A 26,143-nucleotide genomic window follows, 5' to 3' on the forward strand; every position below is an offset into this window, starting at 1 on the left:
GGTTGTGCTCAAAATTCAGAGCTGTCCCACCTCTAAAATGTGAAATGTAAATATCCCTCTCCTTGATCAGAGCCTCTCTGCCTTTCAGTACCTTCCTTCTTTATTCCTCTTACACCTGCCTTTTCCCTCCCTTATTGAGACCTCTCATTGTTTCCTTCTAGTCTTTCCTTCTCCACCCCAGTCTCTTCTCTTTTGCTAACTTTTAAGTTAGTCCTTGAGTCCTTTGCATCCATCTGTGTCAGCATTTACCCAACTCTAACACTAGGCGAATGTAATAATGACCATTCTTTTCTCCTACGTTCGGTCAGATGAACGCCGCAGGAGAAAAATAATAACCAGCATTTTTCAAGTACTAGCTACACGCAGCACCATTCTAAGTATTTTCCGTGTACGATCTCGTTTCATTTTCACCAGCCACAGGAGACATTTTTGCTCATTTTACATGCAGGAAAACTGTTTCACAGAGGTCAGGTTGCCCATAACATTACATCAAATCACGAATGCGGTCAATTGTAGACATCCTATTATTTTAAAAAAGCAAAAGAAAATGCTGCAGTTCTAACTGCAAAGTACCATCAGCTGATAGATACATTCTGATTTCAGTGGTGTTAAATGTGAAAAAAATGCATCTAAGAATCAATGAAATATGACCTATGAGAAAGACACGGTGTCAGCCCAGCTAGTTTGGCTAAAGAATATAATAGTCTTCATTCATTAAATTATTTTGCCTCATAAAAACCAGGCATGCATGCATGCAAATTTGTGGTCTCAAACTTTGCCTGGACTTTTAGTACTTTCTTTAGTCTCTCTTTCTTATCTCCTCTCCTATCTTCAGTGATTATCCCAAAGTCTTTTCACTCTTAAGTTCCCTTCTTAACACCTCCCTTCGTTCATATTTTTGTGGGTGACTGTGCGTCTTACTTCATTAGGAAAATTGAGACCATCACTCACCATCTCAACTTCTGCACCACTGCCCACTTTTCTACCTACAGATATCCAGAGAGAGCCCCCTGCCCCCCACCCCCCCGCCTTCCTCCTTGTTCATAGAGCAAGCTTTGCCCCCTTCTGGAAAACACTGGTTTGTTTTTATTTTCATTCCTCTTCTTGTTTCCTCTGAGACTGTTAGTTGTCCTTCTCTCCTGAATTTCGACTTCTCTCTCTAGTGGTTTCTCTCCCTCAGCCTGGAAACATGATAAAGACCCAACCTCCAACCTTCTTTCCAATCCATCTCCCTCTTCTTTTCTCAACTTCATAGAAGGTGCTTCACAGGGCCTGTCTGCATTTCTTCACTTTCCATTTCTCCTCAGCCCCCCACTCCTTCTCCCTGAACACTCAACTGAAATTTGTTCCTAATAAGCAACTTGGTGGCCTCCTGTTTTTTCAAATCCAATGGAACATTCTTTGCCTTCACTTTATTGGCCCCTTTTCTGAATCTGTGTGATATGGTTGATTTCCTCATTCTTTGTGAAAACCTCTGTCTCATTGGCTTCTAAGGAACCACACTTTTCCGGTTCGTTTTGACTCCGTTTCTCAATCACTTAAATGTTGGCACTTCCTAGTTTCTATCATCTGGCTTTTCTTTTACCCACTTTACATACTTTCTTATGAGGGTTTTACCTGTTGTCTACAGGTAAGCTTAAACCCCAAATCTAAACTTCTCTCCTAAAGTGTTTTATCATTAGTCCACACCTTTGCCTTGCCTATTCAGCATCTCCATCTGGATGATAGTCATCTCAAACTTGACATCTTGAAAACCAAATTCTTGATGTTCCTCTCTCATATTGATTCCTCAAAACACTTTTCCTCTCTTAGCTGGTGGTAATTCCAAACTTCCAGTTGCTTAGCCCCTAAAACTTGGAGTCGTCTTCAATTTCTCTCTTTTTCTTATACCCCGCAGCTGGCCCATCAATAAGTCCTGTTTTTCCTATCATCAAAATATATTCAGAACCCACTTACTTTCATTGACTCCACTGCTATGACCTCTACTCAATTCACCGTATCTCATTTGAATTATTGTATCAGCTCCCAACTGTACTTCCTGCCTCCGCCTGCCCCATCCAGTCTGTGCTCTACTGAGCAGCCAGGATGGGTTTCTGACCACCTCTCTGACCTCACTTCTCACAATACAGAAAACACTTCTCACAGCACACTTTTCCCAAGCTTCCCTTATATCCCACTTTGAGCAATTCTTTCTCATGTATATGTATGATTCACTCTTCCACATTAATAGGATTTACTCAATATCTCCTCACCAGGAAGTGCTTCTCCGTATTCCATATAGAATAACTCTTCTCCACATCCTTTTCCAAACCTGCTTTACTTTTTTTGATGATCTTTTGTTTTTTCTAATCACAACTGATATATTATACATATATTTTGGGGGGGAGGGCTTCAGAATGATAGACTCTCATTATTGACTCATACATGGCACTATTTGTTCATTTAATTAGCTAGTTATGTGTTTGTTTTGATATATAGCTGTAAACTCAATGTTCAACACAGAAACTGGAACTACAAATCATTATACATATACATAATATTTATATATTAATATAATTATATATATCATATTTATATGTATTATAATGATTTTTATATATGTATATATATTTTTTTAATTAAAATATAAATGTTCTTGGAGAGCCTGGGTGGCTCGGTTCGTTGAGCGTCCGACTTTGGCTCAGGTCATGATCTCACAGCTCATGAGTTCGAGCCCTGCGTCGGGCTCTGTGCTGACAGCTCAGAGCCTGGAGCCTGCTTCAGATTCTGTGTCTCCCTCTCTCTCTCTTCCCTTTCCCTGCTCTTTCTCTATCTCTCTCTGTCTCTCAAAAATAAATAAAAATTAAAAATATATATAAATGTTCTTCCCCCATCCCCACTAGAATGTAAGCTCCATGAGTGAAGGGACTTTGTTTTGTTCCTTCTGCATACATAGCTTCTAGAATAGTGTCTGGCACAAAGGAACTGAAACATAAAGTAAGCACTGCCTATTAATATACCGATGTTTTCAAAGGTAATAACATATCCCAAACCAGAATTTCTGTCCTCTCCTCTTTCTTTCCACTCCTTTCCTTATTTTTTCTCCCAGAAACACAGAACGGCTTTGAGTGCTCCCTCAATGTCTTTGCTCATGCTGACTTCTCTGCCTGGAGAAGACTATATCCCCTTTTGGCCCCAGGATACCTGTACAACTCCTTCCTCAAGAAGTTCATCGGTCACCTCCTCAATGATACATTCTTTTTCCCCTCCTTTCCCTTTCCTTTCCACAGGATTCTCTCTTGTTCACACACCCGTGTTTCTCTAATGACCTTCTCCAAAAGGCTGAGAGCGTCTTGAAGTTAGGAAGCAAGTCCAAGATCTCGCCTATTATCTTTCCCTCCGCCTTTTAGGGTGCAATTAGAAGCAGGCATTAGTATGTTCAGTTCACAGATTGAGTAACTGAAGTACACCCCATCCAGGTTCAGAGATGAAGAAAAAGCCCAGAACCCCTCAGGAATCCTCTTTGGAACTTTGTTTCTATCCTTTGGGGGGCTGGTCAGTTCTCTCTGTCTTCAGTAAACCTTGCTATAAGCCTGGGTTCCTCTCTGTGCCCCTCTGGAAGGTAACCATGGATACTATTGAGCTGACAGAAAAGCCTTCAGTTAATGGAGACTCCAAGTGGTTTTTTAGGACACTTAGAGGGTTTCCAGGCGAGGGGCAAACCTTGGAAACACTTGCAAAGCTAAGACTTTTGCTTCAGGCTCCCAGGCAGGGTATGTTTCAGTGAAGGGAGACACTAATGCTCAGCAGAGCTCCGTAACCTTGACAGGGCTTAGTCCTTCTCTAAGGTATTAACTAGCTGTGAGTTGAGAACCAAAGGGAGTCCCAGGCAAAACGCAGGGCCCCTGAGGTGAGTCTTCAAAAGTGGGCTGGCACAAGTGATGCCAGCAAAAACACCGGCTCCTGAGGGGATCCAGGCCACAGAGCCTAGAGGTAATGGGGGTGTCCTGTCCCCAGTTAAGGGGGCCTTCCAGCAACGTCTCCCTACTCACATCCTTGCCCCGGGGGCGTTTTTCTACTCTCAGCCCAGGACTACAGACAGACAGAGAAATTCACACCCATGACGTTTTTAGGAGGCTCCTTATTCCCTTGGAGCCCTTTCTGACCGCTCTCAGGGTGCCCTCGTGCCTTCTCCGACCTCCGGGAGTCCTGGGTCTTCCCTCACATCTCTGCATTCTCAAACAAGGAGCGCCTGGAGGGTGGGGAATCTAGGGAGCCCCACTCACTCCTAGACTGTCTCGGAGCTGGGTCCCAACTTTCCAGTTCCTGCCTCGCGTCGCTCCTCCCGAGGTAAGACCGGGAATCCAAACCGCAGAAAGGCTCATTTCCACTGGGTGGAGGGTAGGTGTGCGTCAGGGTCGGTGAGGGCGTGTGTGGCTAAGCCTGCCGGTTACCTGAAGTGAGATCTCTAGGGGAGGGAGGGAAAAAGAGGGTGCGGGAGTTGGACTTGGGGGCGAGAGGTGGCGGCAGTTTCCCGGCGCTTTGACGTAGACTTGGAGAGGCGCCGAACACTCCCACTGCTTAAGAGGCACCGTAGCCTTCAGGACGCCGGGGCTGGGGACCGTCACTCGCTCCGGGAGCAGCCTGAGCTTTTCCTCTCCACACGCTCGAGGGAATCCAGAGAGGGAGGTAAGTGCGAAGGGGTGCCCTCCTGAGACCTGGGAGTTGAGCCTCGGTGTAAGGAAAATAATGGGGCACAAAAGACACAGCGGGTCCTTGGCAGCTCCGCCTTGATGTGGGTGAGGCCGTAGAACCAGGTGTGGGATTGGGACGCGGCGAGCACAGCGCGGGGCTCGTAGCGGGGCGCACGCCGGACCCCAGGGCTGAGGAACTTCCAGGCTCGAGAAACACTCCTGAGAAGGGAATCTAAAGGAGCCGGTGTGAGCGCTGTGGTGCAATCAGGCAGGGAGTCCAGGACAACACTAACTTCAGCACGCTGGACAGCGGCCCGCCCTCTTCCGATAACTTGGCACTGACACTTGGACTTGTCCCCTAAGGAAAAACAGCCTTTGGGGCAACTCGACTTTGACATTTTAGTTGAGAGGAGGACGCACTGAATATAATTTTGTTCACGGAGAGATCCTGTGTAAGTGATCTGAAATATTTTTGAATAATCTCGAATCTCCACGTACCTCTTCCAAATAGGACCATGCCTTGTTCAAAGGCAGTTCTGGAATATTGATTTCAAGGTACCTCAATCTGTTCTGCTGCTGTGCAGAAGAGACAGATTCCATCTTAAGGTGTTATCCTCCTTACATATTCCAAGATAGATGTATTCCCATAAGTGTTCCTATGAGCGGTGCCTTGCTTGCCTTCGTGATACTAACATCTAAAATGTTTGGAAATATAAGGGAAAACTAAAAGTGAGCTACATGTACTCTCCTGTTTTTTCTTTATGTGAGAGTTGTTTCAGTGTGATATACATTTTGAGTAGTCTTAAAGGGTAAGATAAGCTTGTTTCCTTGGAAAAAAGAAAATTTAGATTATTTTAAGAACATTGTTTCTCATTGCACTTGTCTGAAGTGTAACATAATAATTTCAAAGTGGTATGTGGTTTAATTTTATTGTAACAGGCTTTGAGAGCCAGAGAGGCAAATATTTTCATTAAAATTCTTGAGATTTGTGGCAAGAAGAAAGAAATGATAAAACATCATCTTTGTGAAAGTTATATGAGAATTGTAGAGCATTTTGGGTATTAATAAAGTGTCTATTAATTCTACTCTAATTGATTGAATATATGCCCCTTAGTTCCTATACTTTTAGCACACTACCTTATGTTTGTTTTTATTTATAACATTTTACTGTTCTTATTTGTTTTAAAAAATTGAAAGTCACCCCAAATAAGAAAACATTTAAGGATAAAATAGTTTAAAATTCTTAACTGCATGTGAGTCCTGGATGAGAAATAGGTAGGCTAAATTAAGATATTATAGAATAATTAAAGCCATGCAGCAAAATGTTAAATTTTCACTTAATATTCTTTTCAACTATGTTCCTCTGTACTTGGGAAAAACAAGTTCACTTATTCATCTCACAAAGGAACATGTCTTAGGAATAAACACTTTTTAATCTAAGTAATTGGTTTTACAATACCTGGCTCGATGATGAGTCATTTTAGGTAGAACGGGGCTTATGATCTGGGAGGTATGATAAGACTTTTCCTAGGGACAATGGTGCATTTTGTTTGCTGACACCAAGGTTTTTAAAGGCATAATTATTTTCATTACTGAGTGGAGATCAAGTGAGGATTCATAAGATATTTCCATTCTGTGCAGTTTCAACACCATGGCCAATCCTGGGAACAGAAGAGGGATCTACCGCCCCTTGACCCTTACCTGCTCCCTGCTCATTGTGGGAATGTGCTGTGTATCTCCTTTCTTCTGCCATAGCCAGACAGACCTGCTGGCCCTTAATCAAGCTGATCCTCAGTGCTGGGAATCTTCTTCAGTGCTCCTCCTAGAAATGCGGAAGCCTCGAATTTCTAACACTGTTTCAGGTTTCTGGGATTTTATGATCTACCTAAAGTCATCTGAGAACTTGAAGCACGGGGCACTGTTTTGGGATCTGGCCCAACTCTTCTGGGACATCTATGTGGACTGTGTCCTCTCCAGGAACCATGGCTTAGGAAGGAGGCAATTGGCTGGGAAGGAAGAGGAGATTTCAGCAGTGCGTCCACAGCACACAGGGAGAAAACAAGGTGGTGAACTCTAGATCCCGTGTTTTTCGAAAGGGTCAATGAAGTATGAATGTGATGAATTGTGAGGAAGAGGGAAATGGCTTTCGGGGAATCCATTGCCACATATATTTCTCTCAGGGGTGAACCCAAGAGCACATAAGTGATAGGAAGATAGCACTGCCTTTTGTATTTCATGGTAGCTGTTTGTACCAACATATTGTCATTTTCATACTTCATGTAAACAGCAGCAAAGAAGAGTCAAAAAGGCAAGTAAGGAAAAGCATGATTCTCTGTCATTTTCATACTTCATGTAAACAGCAAAGAAGAGTCAAAAAGGCAAGTAAGGAAAAGCATGATTCTCAAAATACAACGTAAAGGCATAAAATGATTAGCCTGAATATTAGCAGTCATAACCTGTCTTTGCATGCTATGGATTTGGGAAGATTTGAATGTAAGTCTGGGGAATATTCACAACACGCAAGCTCTTGCCTCTTTTAAATAGAAAAAAAGACTGCTTTCATGTAAATGGAGAGGCTCCTTGTAATGTACTTAGTTGGTGAAGTAAAGGGCAGAAAAACTGGCTAGCTTGCAGATTCACTCCTTGTTGCTTTTTGAACACACCTCAAATATGTCATTAACTTCCAGCAAGTTGAATGATTAATTTTTAGTAATTTGGAACTTCTGACAAATTTAGAGATTCTCACTGGTGTAAATATTTTATTAAAAAACAGTCTTCTCTGGGGGCACTAGAAGAAGTATCCTTTATAGAATTAGAATTAGAGCAAGTGAGCCCCTGTGAGTAAGCTGAGAGATAGATACCCTGGCCCTATTCATATTGTTTTTGTTCCATTTTTAGAGTTGTTTCAACCAATGAGCTTCCAATCCTTGCAGCAAATCCTGTTTGGGTGCTTAGAATCATTTAAGCAATAGTGCAAAACTGAGGCATAAATAAAATTTACATTTGTATATTTTATTGTGAGAACTGTTATAATCCCTATAATTTCCCTATTGAAACAGCACTTAACAGTAATATTTCTAGAGCAACACTTTTCTAAGATTGTAGAGCTTTTATATATCTAGTTTGCTTTAACCTCACTAAAAATCTTATGATTTGCTGATCCATTAAAACAGATAATCCTCTGCTGTTATTTATAGATAAATTTATTATGTTGGCAAGTGTTATTCTAACTTAAACCAATTTCCATATTTAGAGGAAATATTCTTCTATCAGCTTAGCTACTAAAGAAATACAAAAATAAGCGTCTTTCAATGTTAGTTACCAATATTTAAACATTATTTAAACAGAGGCTGTTTAGACATCAGCATCAAGAGAATTACATACTTTCTTCACTTGCAGTCAAATGCTCTACCCCTGTGTATTTTCTTCATTTGTACTGTAGGACTCTTTCTTCCATTCTTACCATATTTAGTTGTCATACTCAAATCACTACCAATATTTATCTTTTATATTTTGCACTCACTTTGAATTACTAAATTATCTATAGAATAAATGAATGTAATAATATTTGTGTTCAGATGAACACGAGAATAAGTATGCACACACACAAGGTCTTTCTCTAAAGCAGCTTTCAGTTCGCTTGCTTGCAATGTGGCTATCAGAATAGTCAGAAGCTTCATGTAATTTTTGGAGCATATTTCAACATAGCATTTCTATCTTCTTATTCTTCTTCTTTTTAAAGGCAGTAGATTTATCTTCAGCTTTGGAAGCCACTTTTTTAATCTTGCTACAGAGTTGCTGTTGACTCAGCTGGTCTGCAAACTTTAGTCAGAGTGACTATGTAGCAGGAGGGAACATTCCACTTTATTGGAGTTATTTTAATGTTTGACATAAACAACTGTTTGCAGATCAGGAAACAAAGCTTTCCATTTTGATTGTATCATCACAGTCAAAGAGGGTCTTGGGTCAAGAAGACACCGTGTCTAAAAGTTAAATAGTTGCTGGAACATCGAGATTTCATCTCAAGAGGCTTGCTGAGATCTCTAGTGGCTCAGCGGGGCTCTGGATGTACCTGCACGGATTCTCCACTAACTTTTTCTATTGTCCTTGGGGGATTAATATGCTACCAGGTTGGGATGGGGGTGAGGGTGAAGAGATGTTTGTCTCTCTAGTTCTCAGGGAAATCAAATCACCAGAGCAGAAGGGAAGAACTAATATGTCTACATAATATGCAAAAGGGTTCTTATTTTGATATCTTCAAGTTTAAGAGTTTAAATACACTTGAGAATTGTTGCTATCAATCATTGCTAAAAACACGAAACTCCTGGGCACCTGGGTGGCTCAATTGGTTGAGCAACTGATTCTTGATTTTGGCTCAGGTCATAATCCCAAGATTGTGGGATCAAGCCTGCGTTGGGCTCCACACTGAGTATGGAGCCTGCTTAAGATTCTTCTTCTCTCTGTCTCTCTTCCTCTGCCTCTCCCCCCTCCTTCTCTAAAACAAACAAAAAAAAATTAAAAAAAAAACCCAAACCATAAAACTCCTATTTTGTATGCCAGTATATCCTCTTTGTTACCATTGGGCCAAAAACTATGAAAACAAGAGATATTAAATAGCTATGCAACCTCAGTCAACTTATTTAGCCCTCAGTTTCTTCATCTGAAAAAGAGGGGTATGGAAAGAACTAGATGAACTGTAAAGTCTCTTTATGTTCTCCTTTCTAATGTTCTGTGATTCTATAAAAAAGAAATTTATGAGAGGCATGTATTTAACAATCAATAGAGTCTGGAAGAGCTTTACCCCAAGGACAGCTTGTTAAGCTGGGTGATGACATAGATACTATAGTTGTTTATAACAGTGCTAAACAGGAACAGAGGGAATCTAGAAATGAGAATTCCAAAAATTCTGAGGTCTAGATGTGTTCTCACTTGAGAAAAGACTCAAAAGGTCATTGTTAGTTTGTCTAGAAAGGATGAGTTATTAACTGAATGCTGTAATATCCAGAAGGTGTGAAAATGGTGTAACCAGCCTTAACCACCCAAGTATGATGGATTTTGTCAAGGCAGAAGGAGGGAGAGAGTTATTAATTGATTTAGGAAAAGAGTAGGCTGATAACTTCCAAATAGAAAATGACCGATTTGATGTTAACTCATGGGTTAGTAAAGGCTTCAATGCAAATGAAGGGATTTTGAAGTATATCCTTGTTTGTGTCAAAACCCAAAGGCCCTTTCCTTCAACAAATCATGCTTTGCCAGTGAGAGAAATAAAAAAAAAAAAAAAACCTGCCTGCCTGAGACTGGCAGTTTGTATGTTCTAGAAAAATTGGGAGTCTTTGCATTCCTTCATGATAAGAACATTAAAATTCAGATTTATAATTTGATGATATTTGTGGTTGGTGTCTAACTAGCTGGTAAATGTTAGTGCTTGTTTTTGTAAAGCACCAAGCATTAGAGAAAACAGTGCTTCAGGAATATAAATAATTAGATGCACCAATGTTTGATTTTTTTTACTTTACTTACTCCAAGAAATTTCCTAGAGACATCTTTAGAAATTACTTATCTAGAACTCTATCCTAAAGAAATATTCAGAGATGTAACCAATCGTGCAGTACATGAATCTTCACTGCAATGCTATTTATAACAGTAGAAAATGTGGAAATAATTGGAATGTCGCACAATAAGGTAATGGTTCGCTAAATTATGGTATAAAGTGTGTATGCATAAAATTATGGTTATCTCTGAAAGATTATATTATGGGTAATTTTTTTCTGTATATTTTTGTATTAAAAATTATATAATGACCACTTTTACTTGTTTAGTCAGAACATATCTTAATACATACATTTTAGTTAACAAGGACATGTCTTTATTATACTTTACTTAATTTAGGTTATTTAACTAAACTGCAAAGGACACATAAACACAGATTTACATGCACACTCCTGCAATAAATTTATACAGACTTCTGATAGAGTGACAGAAATAACAAACTTTAAAACCGATTTATTGACATTTAATTAACCTGAGAATAATTTGGTGCTCTAACGACTAGTTCCTTTTCTTTGTTTTCAGGTGCATATTCTCAGCAGCTAAGAACACCTTTCCTAAAGAAGAAAGAGTTGATTGAAGGTGTGATAAGCATGCACTTGCACGGAAGTGGGTCTAAGCTCATTGGGAAAGTCACCCGTGGCCTGGAAATAAAGAGAAAGTAAATCTAACCTCAGAGCTAACTCGTATCTTGGAACTAAAAAAACATTGTTTCCTTGACTCTTGATCATTTAATTACTTGAAATGGTGGGAATGTCCAGAGGTAAATATTAAGCCATGTTCTCTCAGCGTACCTACTTAAGGTTTTTCATTATTTTAGCCTGCTAGCATGTTCCTTCAAAGGGTGGCTTTACTGCCAGCTCATCCCACTATCTGAAAGAGTTAAAATAGCTTCCAAAGATGACCAGGGGATTGGGCGAGTCACATTGTTTGTATTCACTCTGATCAGTTGTTCTGGGATGCTGGATCTTGCTGAACTGGAGTGCCATACATTTAACTTGAATACACTGCATGACTTCTAAGCCAGTAGCCACTGCTTACGTACAGGCATAATGGGCTATATTTATTACCAGTTACTGACTGTCTGTAATACCTAAATCTTGTTTGAAAGAATATTTTTGAATAATGAATAAAACAAAGAACAAGAAAAACCATATGCAACGGCAAATAAAGCATTCTTCTAATGGAAACAAAATTAATAAAAGCTCTGGATCCCAAGTGACGTTATTGGAGTCTTTTTTTTTAAGTTCATTTTTATTTATTTTAAGAGAGAGACAGAGCAAGCAGGGAAGGGGCTGAGAGAGAGGGGGAGACAGAATCCCAACCAGACTCCACACTATCATTGCAGAGCCGGATGTGGGGCTCAAACCTGCTGTGAGATCATGACCCAAGTCAAACTCAAGAGTCGGTCGCTCAACCAACTGAGCCACCCAGGAGCCCCAGAGTCTTTTTTTTTTTTAAGTAGGTTTCACAACCAGCATGGAGCCCAATGAAGGACTTAAACTCACAACCCTCAGATCAAGACCTGAGCTGAAATAAAGAGTTGGACACTTAATTGACTGAGCCACCCAGGTGCCCCAAGGAGTCTTTTTATTTCAATATTTTAATTTTTTTAAATATTTATTTTTGAGAGAGAGAGAGACAGAATGCAAGCAGAGGAGGGGCAGAGAGAGAGGGAAACACGGAATCCGAAGCAGGCTCCAGGCTCTAGATTGTCAGCACAGAACCCCACTTGGGGCTCAAACTCGGAATGGTGAGATGATGACCTGGGCCGAAGTCTGATGCTCAACCAACTGAGCCACGCAGTCGCCCCATATTTCAATATTTTATATTACCATTACTGACAATCTAAACTCTAAGAAAAGAACAGTAAGTATAAGTATCTTTCAATTAGCCTATTTTCTATTTGATTAAATAATAAAACCTTATAGGTGGTTAGTTACACTTTGCACTGCAAAGCAAACTAAAAGTAAAATGAACAGTATTATAATAAAGGAATCCATAAAAATTTTTTTCCTGAAAAGTGACCAGACCCAAATGAGGTTCATTACAGAGAAGTTCAATGAGCAAATTTATTTGAGATCCAGACACAATGTGATTTTTTTATATCTAACTACTTCATCTCTCCAATTGTACTATATAACCAATGCTTGACAACCAGTTTGAATTTCAGATATGTTAACAATTGACTTGCTTTTTCCAGATCTAAAGGAAGCTTCAGGAAATGTTTTCACTGAAGGTTTAGGTCCTCCTCAAACTAAAAATCTTATCCAAAGGGTTATCAGAAGACAGCCACAACTGAGAATTAAACAAGTCCTAACAACAGGTGAAGTGAGTCCGAGGAAGGAACTGGCTTTTCCTTGTTAACCTTCAGCTCTTCTTTGTTAAGAGAATGAGCACATTAAAAACTGCCACTTTATCATTTCTTTAAAAACATTTTTAAAAAAAATTTTTTTTTTATTTTTTTTTAATTTTTTTAATTTTTTTTTTTTAATTTTTTTTTTCAACGTTTATTTATTTTTGAGACAGAGAGAGACAGAGCATGAACAGGGGAGGGGCAGAGAGAGAGGGAGACACAGAATCAGAAACAGGCTCCAGGCTCTGAGCCATCAGCCCAGAGCCTGACACGGGGCTCGAACTCACAGACCGTGAGATCGTGACCTGGCTGAAGTCGGACGCTTAACCGACTGCGCCACCCAGGCGCCCCTAAAAATATTTATTTATTTTAAGAGAGAGACAGAGCATAAGGCGGGGATGGGCAGAGAGAGGGAGACACAGAACTTGAAGCAGGCTCCAGGCTCTGGCTGTCAACACAAAGCCCGAACTCACAAACTACAAGATCATGACCTGAGCCAAAATTGGCCACTTAACCGACTGAGCCACCCAGGCGCCCCTACATAGGCTTACAGTATTGCTTTCATGCCCCTCTCTCTAATACCTTTTATCACATTCTTAAAAGCCATCTCTTACAAATCATTATTATCTTATTATTATCTTATTATCTCTTACAAATCATTGAAGAAATACCCCTCTTGCTTACAGAAAAGCCTGCCCGTGGCTCCCCCGTCACCTTGGTGCTCTACAACTGGGGCTGACAATTTTTTCTGTAAAGGATCATCAGATAGTAACTATCATATGCCGGTAGGTCATCTAGTGTCTGTTGCAATGAATCATCAACTCCACTTTTGTAGAATAAAAGTAACCATAGACACTATGTGAATGAATGAGCGTGGTGATGTTCTAATAAACCTTTGCCTGTGGACAATGAAATCTGAATCCATATCACTTCTAAGTGTCACGGCATATTCTTCTTTTGACTCTTTCAACCATTTTTGAAAATGTAATAACTACTCTTAGCTCATAGCTCGGACAAAACAGGCAGTCGGCAGGGTTTGGCCTGTGGGCTGTAGTTTGCTGATCTGTGTTGTAGGGGATGCTTATTAAACTTGTAAGGAATAAGTTGGGAGAAAGTGAGAAGAAGAGCGAAAAACAGCAAAATAAAAAAATTGTGATAGGCTAAAGAGCAAATATTAGCATGAGGTTGAACAGGGATAACCCACTCTTAATCCTATGTAAATGGCCATCATTTTCTTCTGGGACAGTACTAGAAATTACAGATCATATAAATAAAAATCCATGACTCTCTGAATGCAACATGGGTTGCACATCCAGACAATATCCATAAGACTGGACTCGTAGGAATATTTATTGAGAGAAAATACAGGGTAGAGTAGAGGCCCAGAAGCTGGGTTCAAATCTCAACTTCATCAACTACTGGCCAAGCAACTTTTGACAAGTTATTGAACCTCTTTGTGCCATAGTTTCCTCATAAAATGAGATATCTATTTGCTAGTTTTGTTGTGAGGAGTAAATGAGTTGGTACTTACAAGGTGCTTAGAAACTAAGTACTCTAATAGTAAAAAAAAAAAAAATGTTAGCTATTACTTTGGACATTATTAAATTAAGCATCTATACTGGCGGATAGGTACATTAGCCAAACGCATTGGGTGCGGGATTTTAGTGAGAAATGTTCACGTTTTAAAAACAAGATTATTTTGAGATCATCATTGGTTCATATACAGTTATAAAAAATAATACAGAGACATCCTGTATACTCTTCATCCAGTTCCCCCAATGGTAACATCTTGCATAATTATAGTACAATAATGCAACCAGGAAATCAACATTGGTACAATCCACAAAGTTTATCCAGATTTCATCAGTTTTGCATATACTTGATTGTGTGTGTGTGTGTGTGTGTGTGTATTTAGTTCTTTGACAAGCCTGGTCTCCATCAGGAGCATCATCTCACATGAAAAAAATGCTCATTTCTTTCAATTATCAGGGAAATACAAATCAAAACCACAATGAGATACCACCTCACACGTGTCAGAAAAGCTAACATTAACAACCCAGGCAACAACAGATGCTGGTGAGGATGCAGAGAAAGAGGATCTCATTTGCATTGCTGGTGGGAATGCAAACTGGTGCAGCCACTCTGGAAAACAGCATGGAGGTTCCTCAAGAAGTTAAAACTAGAACTACCCCATGACCCAGCAATTGCACTACTAGGCATTTATCCACGGGATACAGGTGTGCTGTTTTGAAGGGACACATGCACCCCCATGTTTATAGCAGCACTATCAACAATAGCCAAAGTATGGAAAGAGCCCACATGTCCATTGACAGGTGAATGGATAAAGAAGGTGTGGTGTGTGTGTGTTTATATATATATATATATACACACAATGGAGTAATAACTGGCAATCAAAAAGAATGAAATCTTGCCATTTGCAACAATGTGGATGGAACTAGAGGGTATTATGCTAAGCGATATTAGTCAGAGAAAGACAAATATCATATGACTTCACTCATGTAGAATTTAAGATACGAAACAGATGAACATAAGGGAAGGGAGGAAAAATAATATAAAAACAGGGAGGGGGACAAGAGACTCTTAAATACAGAGAACAAACGGAGGGTTGGTGGAGGCATTGTGGGTGGGGGGATGAGCTCAATGGGTAATGGGCACTAAGGAAGACACTTGTTGGGATGAGCACTGGGTGTTATACATGGGGAATGAATCACTGGAATCTGCTCCTGAAATCATTCTTGCACTATATGATAACTAACTTGGATGTAAATTTAAAAATAAAAAATAAATTTAAAAAAGAAAGATATTGGGGCGCCTGGGTGGCGCAGTCGGTTAAGCGTCTGACTTCAGCCAGGTCACGATCTCGTGGTCCGTGAGTTCGAGCCCCGCGTCGGGCTCTGGGCTGATGGCTGGGAGCCTGGAGCCTGTTTCCGATTCTGTGTCTCCCTCTCTCTCTGCCCCTCCCCCGTTCATGCTCTGTCTCTCTCTGTCCCCAAAATAAATAAAAACGTTGAAAAAAAAATTTAAAAAAAGAAAGATATTAATACGGGCCAAAAAAAAAAAAGAAAATACAGTCATCAATTCACTAAGTGCTACTTGAAGAAGACAGTTGCATTAATTCATGTAGATCACACACTGGAATATCACTAATAAGGTATTCGAATGAATAATGTCCCTCTATCGGAAACCCAATACACCTAGATTTGACTTGGCCTTTTTTTTCCTTTGCCCTCACTCCCGGGGCTTTAGTCTGAACTGCAGGACTGAGATACGTGAGTAGGGAGATGAAAAAAATAAAACTTATTTTCTTCACATTTCACACCAGATTATGGAGAGGTAAAAGGCTTAATTCTTTTAGTATAGATTCTGAAAATATGTTTCATCATCATCCAAGGGGTCCTTGGGCCTGGACTCCTTATCACTTCAAGTTGGACGAAGTGATTTGATCGACAAGGGCAGAGAAGGCCCTGCACAGCCGCTCAGCTCCACAATACAGGTCCATGTTTACCGAAGATTGCGGGCCTGAAATCAACAAATAGGAGAGTCCTTCAGAGAAAGCACTTACAGGTTCCTAAGCTGATGGTGCCAAAGTTCTAGCATGGAGAAGAAACAGAAACCATCGCTCCCCCGTCCGTGTTGACAATGCCTTTTCTCTAGGCTACCTGGAAAATAAGATGGCTGTTATTTGCCACGATCGATTACTAATACAACTTGGTCGTGGGTTCTTAAAGGACATTCCCATGACTCTGAGCGATAATCTGAGGAGCCAGAAATCCCACTGTAGAGCAGAGGTTTTTCAAACTCTGGTGTATATCAGAATCACCTGGACAGTGTAAAAACAGGTTTCTAGGTCCTCCCCTAAGAGTTCTGATTTGGTACATGTGATGGTTAATTTTATGCCTCAACTTGATTGGCTACTGGTGCTCAGATATTTGGTCAAACATTGTTTTGGGTGTGCTGTAGGAGTGTTTCTGGATGACATTAACATTTGAATCTGCAGACTAACCACAGCAGATTGCCTTGCCTAATGTGGATGGACCTCATTCAATCAATTGAAGGCCTGAATTAAGCAAAAAGGCTAAGTAGGAGAAGTCTTTCGGCCTGACTGCCTCGCAGCTGGAACATGAGTTTTCTTCTGCCTTCGGATTCCAGTTGAAAGATCACCGTTTCCTAAGTCTCCAGCCTGCCAGCTTTTGCACTAGAACCACACCCGCTGGTTCTTCTAGGTCTCCAGTTTGCTGACAGTCGATCTTGGGACTTGCCAGCCTCCATAATCACATGAGCCAATTTCTTAAAAATAAGTCTCTTTCTATATTACACCCTGTTGGTTCTGTTTCTCTGGAGCTCCCTAAGAGAGTATATCAGGGATGGGGCCCAAGACTCTGCATTGCTAACATGGTCATAGGTGAGTCTGATGCCGTTGGTCTAGGGACCATGCTGTGAGAACCTCTGCTGTTTGGCTACTGATGAATAGTTTGAGCGGTGCCCTATGAAAAAAAAAAAAGCAAAAGCAAGAACAATATAACTTATGTTGAGAAAGGAAAGACATACAACCATACAGAGAAAAATATCCTGTTCCTGCACTGTAAGGTAAATTCCTTTGCTGCAAGCTTGAGCAAATCGTTTGCTACTGATTTTCAACCTAGCATTTGGAATTTAAGGAGGCTTGGGGAACCTCTTCTACATGCTTTCTATTAAACTCTCATAGTCTCTTGAAATTCTGTTATCCTATCGTGATAATGAACGACTCTATTCAGCTAATGTGCACAACTGCCTAATTGACCATTAGGCTTACTGCGTTAGTCTTATCTTTTAAGTAATTTAAAGTTCATCTTAATTTCCAAACTGTGTTGACTCCTTAGCGCAGCTCCAATCTAAAAGAATAGTCAGCGACAGTGAGGCAGGGAAACGGAAGAGACCCTGTGAAAGAAAAAGCTGTGTTTTTCTTTTCCCCCTTCACTTCTTTTCCCGCTTCTATTCTTGCTAGGACCTGCACCCCCCACCCTACACATGCCTTAATGTGTGTCCTCCTTGTAAGGGACAAAGAGATAATGATGTCTTTGGGGTCTTCCAGCATAATAGATGGTATCTAAGGAATGACAGGGCAGAGCCATCATGTGCCTTTTCCAGACCACTGGTGCTAGATTATCTATCTTGATGCCAAGACTCCCTGGCTTCAGGGAATAAGTGCCTTACGATGGACACCTGCACTCTGTCCTTGTTCTGGCCGGTTCCTGTGTGCCCGAGAGGACACGTGCACTGACTACAATTGCCAATAAAACCCCCAGACCTGAAGCAAAGATGAGACTCCCCCTCTTCCTTTCCAAATCGCTCAGACTCTCCATCTGTACCTCGCTCTTTATATCTTCAATAAATTCTGCTTTCACCTCCTGCTGGCTTGCATTTGATTTTCATCCTGCGTGAAGCCACGGACTCTTGGCAGGTCCTCAGGACCCGCCCTGGGTCCGCGCCCTGGGTCCTCGGACCCAGCCTGCCTACATCACTAGGATGATCACAACACTGGGTAAATACGTTGACACTGAGTAAACCTTAGCCTGTTACAAACAATGGGACTTCCTAATTTTCCAGAGAATTCTCAAATTAAAAAAAAAAAAAACTGGGACAGTAAGATGATCAAAAACCTCCTGCTGTTATTTGATGCATCCGTGACAGAGAAATAAAACAAAGGTAGCCAACACCCTAATTTAGTTTGTTGGCCTTTCCACACCTTCATCAGTGTGGTTATCACACTTCTGGCCCTGTTATGCCCTTTTGGTGTAATTTTGGCAAGCATGCAGAGATTATGCATAAATGACGGAGCGTACTTTTATAACCCATATCACCAATGGCTAAGAAGAATTTGCAAACAAGATCGTATTCAAAACCAGATTGAATAAAGATATAAACTTACTTAGAAATATTTGAGTGAGGAGTGACAAGGTTTAGGAAATGCAAATAGCCATGAAGATTAACATAGATCCTCTGCTTGAAAGCATTAAGGAAACAGGGCTGCTCGAAAAGAAATAAGACTGTACATTTAAATCTTGTCAATTAGCATTTGTGGGATCATCCTGAAGTATGCACTACCATAATAACAAAAAGGGAAAATGCGTGCTCTCTTGCTAACATCCTAAGCACTTTTGTATACCTCCGGTAGAAACATCCTAATGATTCTCCTTAAATTAATTTTTTGAGGTATACTTTTTTTTTTGGTATATTCTACAAGATTGGACAATGCTAACTGCACCTCTGCACATTATTGCATCATCGAAATGTAGAAATAAGCTTTACCCTTTCATGATTTTCCTTTTAATGATATAATCATGTGTGTATACGTATAGATGTATGATTTTTATATATAGACTTTGATAAAGGAAATTAAAATACGCATGCATCTTTTAGTTTTAGGTATCAAACTGCACAAGTGTTGGGATAATGTCTTCCCAATGTGTGTACTAGACCTAGCTTATTAGTGATCCGGAACGTGCAACCCAGCCTGCTACATTTGCAAGGGCTATGAGGAATCAACAGCCCTAATAAGTTCAGTTGGAGAAACAAAACAAAAAATAAAAATGAGATGAAGATATCAAAGACTGGAAGATTTTTCTAGAATAAAAGCCAAATTTTTACGTGAAATTTTCCTGAAACCTTCAAGTGGATGTTGGCTTTGCTTTGAGTACTCGTCATGACCCCAATGAAGTTAAAGTGGAAACACAGTGGGTGGAATCTTGTGCCGGCCTCAGAATCAAGCACAAGGAATTCTCATCCTGTCTTTATCTCAGGCCGTCTGAGCATGCTTTGGGCATCTTGGTAATCGTGTGTTCTCTAATGCAAGGATTATAACTCCAACTCTTCTCACAGCGGAGATTTTCAGAATCACCAAATAATTACTTTATTGACTTGTTTCTACCAACTTCAGTATACGACCGACATTAAGATGTACTGATTTTCCAGCTCACCGACTGTTATGGGTTGGATTGTGTCTCTCCCCAAATTCATATGTGGGTGTCCTAACCCCAGGACCTCAGAGTGTGAATATATTTGGAAACAGCTTCTTTAAAGAGTTAATTAAATTAAAATGAAGTTATACGGGCAGATCCTAATCCAATAGGAGTAGTGTCTTTATAAAAAGAGCAAATTTGGATAGGGATGCCCACAGAGGGATACCTTGATCTCAGACTTCAGCCTTCAGGCCTGTGAGAAAATTAATCTGTGATGTTTGAGCTACCCAGTCTGTGGTAGGTGCTTTGTTATGGCAGCTCTAAAAAACTCACACGCCGATTCAGAAATATTTTGAGAAGCCCTCCTCACACATCTCTAGATGGTCACTCAAACACAAAAGATCTTAGGCTTTCAAAAAGGACATGGATATAGATATAGGGATAATATTAAGGCAACAAAACGCTATAAATAAGATGGCACCAGGCCAAAACAGAAGAAATAACTATAGTAGAGAGCCTTTTAAATTTTAAAATTAAAATTTTAAGCTAAATTTTGACTGAATTCTCAAAAAGATTTTTATTTTTTATTATTTTTTTCAAGATTTTTTATTTTTTATTTTTTATTTTTAAAAAAATTTTTTTTGTCAACGTTTATTTATTTTTGGGACAGAGAGAGACAGAGCATGAACGGGGGAGGGGCAGAGAGAGAGGGAGACACAGAATGGAAGCAGGCTCCAGGCTCTGAGCCATCAGCCCAGAGCCCGACGCGGGGCTCGAACTCACGGACCGCGAGATCGTGACCTGAGCTGAAGTCGGATGCTTAACCAACTGCACCACCCAGGTGCCCCTCAAGATTTTTTAAAAAGAGCCTTCAGAATTTAGCAAGGAGTCATAGCTTATGAAGAAGAAGATGATGATAATGATGGTACTACTTACATTGTAGAAACTTAATCGTCTTCTGGAAGAACATCATTATTACCCTCATTTATTTATTTATTTATTTATTTAATTTTTTCCCAATATATGTAGTTTATTGTCAAATTGGTTTCCATACAACACCCAGTGCTCATCCCAACAGGTGCCCTCCTCAATACCCATCACCCACCCTCCCCTCCCTCCCACCCCCCATCAACCCTCAGTTTGTTCTCAGTTTGTAAGAGTCTCTTATGCTTTATTATTACCTCCATTTTTAAATGGTAATGTCAGGCTGCCCAATTATATTTGTGGCAGTACTATTGATAACAACAAGAGCAATAACAAAATTATCTATTTTTTGTTATTTACTTCTCTTCTATAATTTAATACTTTATAATGGAAATGCTTTCTAATTTAAATTTCACGTAAAAACTTGGCTTCTCTTCTAGGAGAGTCTTTTGGTCTTTGACATCTTCGTATCGTTTTTATTTTTTGCTTTTGTTTCTCCAGTTTAGCTATGAAAGCTGCTTATTTCTAAAGTGTTTGTAGCTATTTACTATTATGGAGTGCTAGGATTGTGCCAGACGCTATAGTAAAATCTCTTACGGTCTATCACCTTTAGTGCTCACAAAAACCTTGTAAATTGGGCAACTCTAGACCTCAAGTTCAGAGATGCTACTGATGTCCAAACGATTCACAACTCTGACTCTTACTCACTAGATGAATTGTAGCTGTTGGGATAATGTTATAAAATAAAAGGCAGCCTGAGGGCGCCTGGGTGGCTCAGTAGGTTAAGTGTCCTACTTCGGCTCAGGTCATGATCTCACAGTTCGTGGTCTCAAGCCCCACGTCGGGTTCTGTGCTGACAGCTCAGAGCCTGGAGCCTGCTTCGGATTCTGTGTCTCCCTCTCTCTCTGCCCCTCCCCCACTCGCGCTCTGTCTCCCTCTGTCTCAAAAATAAACATTACAAAAATCTTTTTTTTTTTTAAAAAGGCAGCCTGAATCCTTGGCCATTAACTTTCTCCAATGATTGTGAAAATCTTACCTGGTGGCACTTCTAGAGTGAGGGCATCTGTAAGTTTTGACAACAGTTCTTGCAGTTCCTTTTCCTCTAGCTCATCCTTTCCCTCCTGGATGTTAGGCATCTCTTTTCTGTCTGCAGTTGCCAGAGCATGACTGCTCATTTCAGGAGCCATATGGGGGGTGTCCTGCAGCGATCCTTCCCGAGAACCGGGTAAGGAGCTAAAGATTTCCTTTGAGGTCTTTGGTGCTTGGCTTTGTGCCCTGCTGTTTTGTGTTGACTTCAGCGGCAAAAGGGCCTCTGGGGATTCTGAATTTGGTACAGCACGCTCTGCATTTGCTTGACTTTGGTGACTTTTGTCAATCATGGTTGGGTAAGCGAGAGGTTCCCATTCTGAACAGGCTTCAGTGGCATTTGTGACCTGGGAAGAATCTCCTCCCCTCCAAAGCCTTCCATCCTTTCCGTGGTCACCCTTGGAAATCATATTTTGACAGGAAGAAGATGAAGGGTGGAGTGGCTGCAACGTTGCCTGGGTAAAGAAAACTTCATGAAGAAATCAACCTTTATCGTACCCTTTTCATAAATACATTACGTTTTAATCTCCTAATCGGAAATTTTAATGCAAGATTTTTTTTCTCTTTTCTAAATCATTTATTATTGATTTTATTTTATGCTGTTAATTCAATGTCCCTCTAAAACCAGCTACAAAAAGGACAGCAGTTCAGATTCTAAAATATCACAAGAACTTGGGAAAATTCTAGGTCCTAAATGTTCAGGTTCTAAAACTATCATAAGGAATTTCTGAGAACATCAGGATACCTTGAATTGTAGCTAAAATGTATTACAATAAAACACGTTCATAATGATCCATCTAGCTAGGTATGTTGGGGGGCTTATAATAAGCCATGGGTATAGAATCTAAGGGGTGTGCACCCTATAAAGCACAATTCCCAAAGTGTGGTCCACAGATTCTTGGAAGTCCCTAAGACCTTCTTAGAGGTCTGTGAGGTCAAAATTATTTGCCCGATGATACTTAGATATTATTTGCCTGTTCACTGTGTTGACATTTACCCCGAGGGTACAGAGTCAAAAGTAAGGCTAAAGTAAGTAAGGCTAACACCGTTGGTGCCTTGGTAAAAATCAAGGCAGCACCAAAGAGTGCTACTAGTCAGTAGTGTTCTTCACAATTATGCTCTCGCAGCTAAAATAAATAAATAAATAAATAAATAAATAAATAAAAATAAAATAAAAATATCCTTGGTGGTATAACAAACATTTTCAGTTTTCTTAGTTATGACATGTATTTTGTAGGATGAAAAATGTACACGATGACATGTATTTTGTAGAATACATGTATGACATGTATGGTGTAGGATGAAATGTGCAAAATACTTCTAATGTTACTGAAACACAAAAGTTGCCTTTTGGGTGAAAGGATGGACTTGCAGACTGTTATGCAGACTTGGAAGTCTGGCAAACGTTTTCCAAAAATAGGTGATGTGAGATTGTCACAGTAAGGAAGCAATTCACAGTATGTATTGTCAATTTCAACAGGTGAGGCTTGTAGCAGAAACCAGATTTTAGAAAACTCGGATCTACCACCATGTGCATGATACCTTTCCAACTCGGAAAGACTTTTCTGATGAGCTTAATGGTGGTATTAATGAATGTGATTTGGAGGGGGGAGGGGGGGTGGAGGAGGAAGGGTGGGTATTGTATAATGGGAGGCAAGAAGTTTGGCTTAGCTCAGCGAACTTCCAAATTACCAGTGTATCGTGCTCCAATATCATGCATGGGTAGAAGCTTCATTCGAAGAGCACATCACAACATTGTATTTTAAAGAAACAAGAGTGAGAGAGCGATGGTTTCAGATTCAAGGTCGCAACTCTCCTTTAAGAAACAATCACTTGTGTTTCGGTGCACTTCCAACGAAAAAAAAAGATCTCTAATGATTTGAAAAGACTTCATTCAAACATTTTTCTCTTTTTCAACTGCAAATCTCTGTAAGACCAGATATCTTCATATACTTCAATAAAACATCTTGAATGAAGCAGTGAAGTCATGTCTTCTATTTATTTATTTACTTACTTATTTATTTAATTAAAAAAAATTAATGTTTATTTACTTTTTTTAATGTTTACTTTTGACAGAGAGAGAGAGAGTGAGAGAGAGAGAGAGAACGAGAGAAACAGAGTGTGAGATGGTGAGGGGCAGAGAGAGAGACAGAGGGAGACACAGAATAGAATCTGAAGCAGGCTCCCGGCTCTGCACTATCAGCACGGAGCCCGACACAGGGCTCGAACCCGTGAACCATGAGATCATGCCCTGAGCTGATGTCAGATGCTTAACAAACTGACCCACCCAGGCGCCCCATGGCATGTCTTTTATTAAGCCAGATAAAGAAATTTGTTTAAAAATGTGAAACAATGCCACTATTCTAAGGTTTTTTTAAAAATATATAGTTACTATTTAAAATTGTTCCCTATGTAATGGGTTTACTACATTTTTTTTTTTTTAATTTTTTTTTTTCAACGTTTATTTATTTTTGGGACAGAGAGAGACAGAGCATGAACGGGGGAGGGGCAGAGAGAGAGGGAGACACAGAATCGGAAACAGGCTCCAGGCTCTGAGCCATCAGCCCAGAGCCCGACGCGGGGCTCGAACTCACAGACCGCGAGATTGTGACCTGGCTGAAGTCGGACGCTTAACCGACTGCGCCACCCAGGTGCCCCAACATTTTTAAATTCAGTAATAAACTTTTAAGCCACCTCTCGCTTTTATTTTTGATCATGGTAAAGAGCAATAGATATAACCTACAAAAGCTCCTTGGGATCCTCAAATTTTTTTTAAGAATGTAAAAAGGATGCAGAGACCAAAAGGCTAATCAGTGCTGTAAAGGACCACTTTGCTCTAGATCTATAGTTTCTAAATGGCACTGATAACCACACCAGCCACCAATTCTCCCAATGGCATTGCCTTCAGGAAGGGGAAGGACACAGTCTGGAAGATAAGAGTGGGCGGAGTAAGGGAATGGAGAGAGGAGGCAGGAAAGAGAAGAGGTTGATCAGAGTGAGGTGAGAAGCTTCAGGCAGAAGTCCCTCCACTGACCAGAGGATTTGAGGTCAGATTTCTGGACGGTCCAGATGGCATCTCCCACACTGCCTACCTGTAGATGCTGCCCCATCTGCTGTAGCTGGGTCCACAGACTATCCTGGTTGGCCGTGAGTTGGTGAATCTTTGTTTCAAATCGGCAACTTTTTTCTTTCTGGGCGGCATATATGGCTTGCAACTTGTCTTTGTATCGGTTTAACTGTTTTTTAAGGACTCTGCAAAGAGGACAGGTTTGTGTGAGTCAGAAGGGCAAGAGGCCAGCACACTCACCAGAGCCCTAGCAAGATGTACCGTGAGTCCTCTCTGTGGGAAAAGATACTGGAGGAGCCTGTGCCTTGACTATTACTTAACCTTAATCAATGCTGTTTTATACTGTTTGACTATATGGTCACCATATACCACTGCCTTTTACGTCTCTTATATATACACACAATTCCATTAAGAATTTCATTGGCATTAGAGGTGTTTTAGAAAACTCATCATGCGTGTTATGGATTGCTTTTGACAGCATACCTTCACTAGCTAGTTGCATTTGAAATTTGACCTTATTCATTATCCTTTTGTCTGGAATCACTCCATTTAGAAGGACAGTATACATGTCATGGCTAAACACCTAGCAGGGCAGGGAGGGACCAGGACAGGGAGGGGACAACGAGGCAGGCAATTCATGAATTGTGGGTCTGTTTTGGTTCCTCTTCCTAAATGCAGTTGTTCATGGGTTTAAGAAAGAACCAGGCAGTCAGGGCAATTCTTTTATTTAAAAAAAAAAAAAAATTTTTTTAACATTTATTTATTTTTGAGACAGAGAGAGACAGAGCATGAACGGGGAGGGTGAGAGAGAGAGGGAGACACAGAATCTGAAACAGGCTCCAGGCTCTGAGCAGTCAGCACAGAGCCCGACGCGGGGCTCGAACTCACACACCGCGATATCGTGACCTGAGCTGAAGTCAGACGCTTAACTGACTGAGCCACCCAGGCGCCCCAGGGCAATTCTTTTAAAACACAAACCAGATCATGTCACTCCTCTGCTCAAAATCCTCCAAGGGTCTCCTTCCTTGTTTAGAATAAGCCAAAGTCCTTCAGAGGCAGACAAGGCCCAGCAGTTGGCCAAGAGCCCCCTTTCCTCTTTGGCCTCCCTCTGCTTCCCCTCTGGCTCACTCACTGCCAGCCACACAGAGCTCTTGGCTACTCTCAACACACCAGTCTGCCCTTTTGGTCCTTCTGCCTGGAACCCTCCTTCCTCTCCTCACGCTCTCACAGTCATTGCTCAACATTGCATTTTTAGTGAGGCCATCCCTGACTGCCTTACTTGATGAAATGTTCTGAATGTCTCTGTTAAGTCCATCCGGTCCAGTGTGTCATTCAAAGCTATTGTTTCCTTGTTGATTTTCTGCTTAGATGATGTATCCATTAGTGTAAGAGGAGCGTTAAAGTCCCCTATCAATGAGTTTCTTTATGTTTGTGATTAATTGATTTAGATATTTGGGTTCATTAAGTTAGGGGCATAAATATTTACAATTGTTAGATCTTCTTGGTGGACCTCTAAATTATGATATAATGC

At 40.5% G+C, this 26,143-nt stretch overlaps 2 protein-coding genes across 2 annotated transcripts in view; one reads left to right on the plus strand and one right to left on the minus strand.

The window, feature by feature from the left end:
- Positions 1-6,324: 6,324 nt before the first annotated feature.
- Positions 6,325-11,438, plus strand: FAM237A (family with sequence similarity 237 member A). The gene is made up of 2 exons (XM_025912779.2): positions 6,325-6,736; positions 10,746-11,438. The coding sequence occupies exons 1-2, from the start codon at positions 6,325-6,327 to the stop codon at positions 10,883-10,885; spliced, it is 552 nt and encodes a 183-aa protein (XP_025768564.1). The 3' UTR covers positions 10,886-11,438.
- A 4,574-nt stretch (positions 11,439-16,012) lies between these two features.
- The window catches only part of DYTN (dystrotelin), a 53,016-nt gene continuing 42,885 nt past the window's right edge, over positions 16,013-26,143 (minus strand). Inside the window, exons 10-12 of the mRNA XM_025912665.2 lie at positions 24,638-24,797; positions 21,496-22,000; positions 16,013-16,116 (exon numbers count right to left, since the gene is read on the minus strand). Of these exons, the coding sequence (XP_025768450.2) occupies positions 16,013-16,116; positions 21,496-22,000; positions 24,638-24,797 (769 nt within the window). The remainder of the gene's footprint in view (positions 16,117-21,495; positions 22,001-24,637; positions 24,798-26,143) is intronic.

This window comes from Puma concolor, chromosome C1 (assembly GCF_028749965.1).
Source record: "Puma concolor isolate L17-30 chromosome C1, mPumCon1.1.hap2, whole genome shotgun sequence".
In the NCBI taxonomy this organism is placed as follows: Eukaryota; Metazoa; Chordata; class Mammalia; order Carnivora; family Felidae; genus Puma; species Puma concolor.